At 36.0% G+C, this 5,496-nt stretch overlaps 1 protein-coding gene across 1 annotated transcript; it reads right to left on the bottom strand.

Annotated features, from left to right (window-relative positions):
- Positions 1–700: 700 nt before the first annotated feature.
- Positions 701–4,591, bottom strand: LOC147869149 (NAP1-related protein 2-like). Its single transcript, XM_087326841.1, has 10 exons — positions 4,426–4,591; positions 2,900–3,022; positions 2,403–2,453; positions 2,251–2,322; positions 2,042–2,155; positions 1,860–1,921; positions 1,664–1,724; positions 1,522–1,578; positions 1,384–1,449; positions 701–1,187 (listed from the first exon to the last, which is right to left on the bottom strand). Exons 1-10 carry the CDS (start codon positions 4,543–4,545, stop codon positions 1,143–1,145), a joined length of 771 nt encoding a protein of 256 aa, XP_087182967.1. The 5' UTR covers positions 4,546–4,591; the 3' UTR covers positions 701–1,142.
- Positions 4,592–5,496: the final 905 nt, after the last annotated feature.

Consider the following 5,496-nt stretch of genomic DNA (forward strand, 5'->3'; position numbering starts at 1 on the left):
AGACAAAGGGTTTGAGTCCTGTTTGGATTGTAGGAGATCAAGTGGACATTAATAGGATGAATGAATAAAATGTAGATGGATGAACAGTATGTCAAGCAACAATTTGGAAGTCTTTGATTATGCTCAGTTCAGCTTTCAGAAAGGGAGTTGGACCAGTCCACAAATGGTATCAACACATGCGGAAATACAACAAACCACTAGAAATTCCAGGCTTCAGGATTTGCAGAACTCAAAATCAGTTTGCATTTTGAAGGTCAAAGCAAGGTATAGATCACTATGTTTCACTGTAGACTTATAATATATTTGTATGTCACATGCACTAGAAGGCAATACATATATTGTTTGAACATTTCACCGGTACTCAATAATTAAAACAATCTTGATCCATGGTTAATATTCTCATAACGGTTAACTCTAGAAATCCTATGTACCTTGTGTCAGTAGGCTGACAACAGCATTGAGATCTACCTCTTCAATCAAATGCCATCACTTGATTAAATACAGTACATTTGAAATATAGCAAACAAATAAATACTTATTTGCAGACCCAAAGAAATAAAAGACACCCCCCATAGCAGACAATTGGAACCTAAATCTTCACCCAAATGCCATAATTTTATTAAATACTGCACATTGAGATATAGCAATTCAAACAGATACTTCATTTACAGACCCAAACAAATAAGGATATCTCGATAGCGAACAATTGAATCATGAACGCATTAGCCATTAGAATAATTCTCCAGATGACGGTCTTAAGTTAGAGAGACTACATAACCAAAATTTCAGAAAATCATGGCCTAATGGGTTTTAATAAAAAGAGGTGATAAATGATGCCTCTAGGGTAGGGTAACCACAATCACGCAATAGCGTAACTACCCTCAGCTAGTCTATAAATTACAAAGGAAAAAAGTCCTGCATCACTATTTGGCTCAATATACATCCTATATTAAGTAGAGTTACCAAAACTATACCCAAGATTCCATCTTTTCAAAACTATTGCCTGCAGAAAAAAGTAACACTCGCTTGCTTAAAAGTACCATGATCCACACTGGAGTGAGAATAGAGATAACTATCAAAATCCAGTTGCATGAATCCAAATTCGTGTCAGCCACATAAATTAAATGTTGTTTTTATCTTTTTCATTCATCATCATCTTCCTCTACATCCTCGTCAGCACCGTTACCCTGCAAATCAATAGTCATAATCCAAGGCTCCCTTCAGTTAAATTTCAGATCACTATAAAAACATAAGAATTTAGAATTCAACATGGCTATATAAGCAATTCATCATATAATTGATGGGGATTCCAATAAAACTTCACAATTTAGTAAATAATCTGTAAGAAATTCAAAGTACACTAACGTGAGCACATTCAATTACCTGATCCTCATCCTCATCATCTTCACCGTCATCATCCTCAAACTCATCCTCATCATCCTCCGCATCCTGACGCATAAAGTTTGATTATACATAACAACAGTGTTCCCAGTGCAAAAACTCAATGTCATAGAAACTTACATTATTGAAGTACTTAAGAGGATTTGGCCACAAATCCTCTTTTATTATATCTGCAACCTAATATAATTAAAAAAAAGTTCAATGAGTCTTATAGGAAAGCTCAGATAATGAAAGAACAGATACAACCCCTATATAATGAAACCTCATCATGCACTCCATCAGAAGAGTCCTTTTGATCTGTGTCGCTAAACCACTTGAAAAAACTGCAAATGGTTAATAAGATTGTGTCAGAATCTTCTGTTTATATGCCAACACATTGGCTAAATATTTTCATTTTCTATATCAAATTTGTGCCAAAGCCTCAACTTTAAGATGATGTTTTCATCTTCAACACTAACCTTTCTTCTAAAAACGATCGTTTGTTCCCTTCTTTGGTGGCTACAGCTCCATTGGTAAAATCCTGCAGAAGTAGCAGATAAGTTTTAAACAAAATGTACCCACATGCAAACATAGTATCCATGAATGTATCAGTTTCATCATTACAAAATAATGTATTTCTATTCACGTAAAGAAATATTACCATGCCCTCCTTCCAACAAGGTTGAGTACCAGATATTGATGTTGTGCCATCATCAGAAAAGCGGAAAACCTTAGAAAGTTTGCTATCCTCAAAGTAGGGATTGGGACGAAATGTCTACATAAACAAAATAGCAAGGTTATAACAAGTTACATGAAAAAAGTGTACCAAATACTACCATTTATACAAGAAGGGAAAAAGCAGCAATTTACAAATGTAATGCTATAGCCAGATTTCACATCCTTGAAATCTTCAACATCCAATGATTGCAGATACTTAAAAACCTGCCCACAAATTCACGGCAACCAAATAAGTTTACAATAATCTGGTTTGAAATACTGGGAAAAAAAGGATTGAAAATTACCTGCTGATCCTCTTCAGAAAGGAGTTCACATAAAGCAGGATGGCTCAGGAACTAGCAGAAACAGGAAAACGAAACCAACAACAGTATAAACATGAGACATTATTCTTCCACATGAACCATGCAACAAAGATTACAACAAAGACAAGACAAGTAATCGCATGACTCTGGAATAGACAAGACTGTACCAGTTTAAGTGGATAAGATGCAGAGAAAAACACAGGGACTATTTATCGCCAAATAGCTATTTTTAAGGGATTTATAATGGCCATGTTTGGAATCGTCGCCCAAGTGTACAGTAAAACAAGTGATTCCAATTAATATTAGCCGTGAATTGTTGAAAGATTAGCCCAATTTTCTATGGTTTTGAGGATAAGGATTACCTAAAAATTCACCCCATCATCCATTTATACTTTTAGCAAGTATATGAGATGTCTTACTGTGTAAAACATCAATATTATGAAATTACTTAATCATAACAAATTATCTTGAATGCTTACAGCAGTTAACCAAAAATCAGCAATTCCCTGGATGACATCATTCCTTTTCTGATATATGGGCCGCCTCACTTCATTATACTTCTGCTCAACTTCAAGCACCTTGTCGCTGGCTTCTTCATTCACCTGTTATGGAAGCAAACACGATACACGATGCAAAAAGAAATACTTTAAATATCATTCAAACACGCAACATTACCACCATGAAGATATCTTTTCCTGCCAAATGGTTAAGAGAACGTAGAACCATGATATTGAACTTGTTATTTAGTCCAACACTGTTAAACTGAATAATATTCTTCATAAAGGGTCTCAATGTAATGTAAACCCGAAATTGCAACAAAAAGAAGCACGGGCAAAAGAACAGCCATCCAAACATTGGAAAAGAGAAACAGTTTATTTTTATGGATTCCCTTTAATTTGGGTCTTACCAAGCGACTCCAAGGGAAACATCAATATAAAGAAAATTGAAAATAAAAATGATAAATAAAAAGATTACATTTCTCAAATTTATCTTTAAATGAGTAGAATCTTAGAAAAAAACATGTTTTCCGTTTATACACACATTAACAGCTATAGAATATTGGAAGAAACCTCAAAGCTTATGCATTGTTTTACCTGTACAGAAGCAAAAATCCAAACGGGAACATCAACCAAAAGAAAGAAAAAGTAGCATATTTTCTGTGTGGTCCCTCTTATGTGAAAGCAAACGCAAGACAACAAGAGAACTGAGCTTTCTTCAATTCTTCTTGTTAAATGCAAAGGCTAGGAGAAAATAACTTAAGCTTTATCCAGTTTTTCTTCTTGTACAGGTGGAAAAACCAGAGAAAAAGATGAAAAAATGACTAGTAAAAAAACACGCTTCTTGCAATTCGTCTTAGACAGAAACAAGGAAAGCAAAACATAAATTTAAGGAGGAAAAGGACTAAACTTACAAAGACAACAGAAACAGTTAACGGGTTACTGTCTCTAATGGTTTTGCACAGAACAAAGTGAGATAAAGGAAGGCTAAGAAGGATAGAACATTTTCCTAGTCTAAGTCACCTTCTACAAAAGAGAAATAAAAATAAGACGAATAAGAGAACAACAATCCTTAGAAACGAAGATAAAATGTCATAATTTCCTTCTTACTATACGGAAAAGAAAAGGCAAGTAAAAGACATAGTCCTTCCTTCCTAGTTCCTTCGTACTAAAGAGTGAGTTGCGACGGGAATTAAAAAGAGGCATTTCTACTGATTCTCTTTTATTATATATACGGAAGAAAGTCCAGAAAACTTGTTATTCTGATTCCCCTTATTATGCGGATGCATAGGCGAGAGAAACACGCGGTTTCCATCGATTACATTTTTATTGCACATCAGCAAAGACCCGTCGAGAGAGAAGGAACAATAAGAAAGAAATACAGAAAGGAAAGGAAAGGAACGCAGACAGACAAGAAGACACTTTCTCCTAATTCTTCGAATTATACAGGTCTAGAGCCAAACGCAAGAAAAGAGTGAATGGCAGGAACGAGAATGGAAGAGACTCACTTTCTCTAATTCGTCTTGGACATCTTGCAACTTCTGGATGGAGAGGACGAGTTCTGTGTCGAGTAGCTCTGATCCTTCTTCTTCCTGTTCAACCTTGGCTTTCTTTCCTTTGTCAGCCATGGCGGGGAGATCCTCTGTAGACTGTCACTCTCCCTCACACTCAAACCCCCCCCCACCCTCCTCCCTGTGACAGAATCTGAGATGGGAAGGAAAAGAGAGAGAACCAAAGATTGATGTACTAAATAAACCCTAACAAACAAACAAACACACACACACACACACAGAGTGAGTGAGTAAGGGAGGGAGGGAGGATAAAAAGAACACAAACATTTTAATATTTCCTTCTTACATATACATACATACATATATCAATATGATATATGTATGTAATTTACATGTATTATTTGGTGATGAATCATGATGGTAATTGTTGTTTTATTCTTTTTGTTTTGACAGGGCTACTATGTACATATACATATTTATTCGTCTTATCTTCGGAAGCTCAAGTTGTAGTAGTGAGACACTAGATAGAGTAGAGTGTCTTTGCCTCGGAGACCATCTGTCAATTGATCAGCTCCTCATATTTTCATTCATTCATTCATTAACTTACTTACTCACTTGGTCTCCTCATTCATGCATGAGTACATATCATGACTACGTGTACAACCTTCTGAAACTAAGGTCGCCATATCGTATTATAACCTACTTCACCTTCCTCACCATACCCAAGGAAGGTGTCCGTTCTAGACTTACCATCAAGTTTATTCCTAAACATCTAATGTCTAATAAGCACCCCCTTTCCTTTCCTTTCCTACGTATCATTCTCTCTCGCTAACAGTGATGAGGTGACTTCTTAGACCATTCCCTTGTTTTGCAGATTCTTTGAGTTGGAAGAGGCCTTTGGTGAGTTAGCTTGAGTTTGTTGGTTGTTGCGGAGCTTTGTGGTTTTCGCATGAGGTTGGTGGTTGCAGAGCTTTGTGGTGTTTTGTTGGCAGTTGCCAGTAGAAGGCTACATTTCTCCTTATGTGTGGAAACGGTCTTCATGATGAATCGGTTCATTGGTATTGGTTG

Source organism: Azolla caroliniana, unplaced genomic scaffold, assembly GCF_043228905.1.
Source record: "Azolla caroliniana isolate FFs.n. ecotype wild unplaced genomic scaffold, voAzoCaro1.0.p SCAF_1, whole genome shotgun sequence".
Taxonomy (NCBI): Eukaryota; Viridiplantae; Streptophyta; class Polypodiopsida; order Salviniales; family Salviniaceae; genus Azolla; species Azolla caroliniana.

Excerpts from the sequence above, each read along its gene's own strand:
- LOC147869149 (XM_087326841.1), bottom strand. The coding sequence starts at position 4,545 with ATGGCTGACAAAGGAAAGAAAGCCAAGGTTGAACAGGAAGAAGAAGGA. Across the intron at positions 1,450-1,521 it reads CTCTTAAGTACTTCAATAAT|GATGCGGAGGATGATGAGGA; the intron begins GTAAGTTTCTAT and ends TTTATGCGTCAG. Across the intron at positions 1,188-1,383 it reads ATGATGAGGATGAGGATCAG|GGTAACGGTGCTGACGAGGA; the intron begins GTAATTGAATGT and ends ATTGATTTGCAG.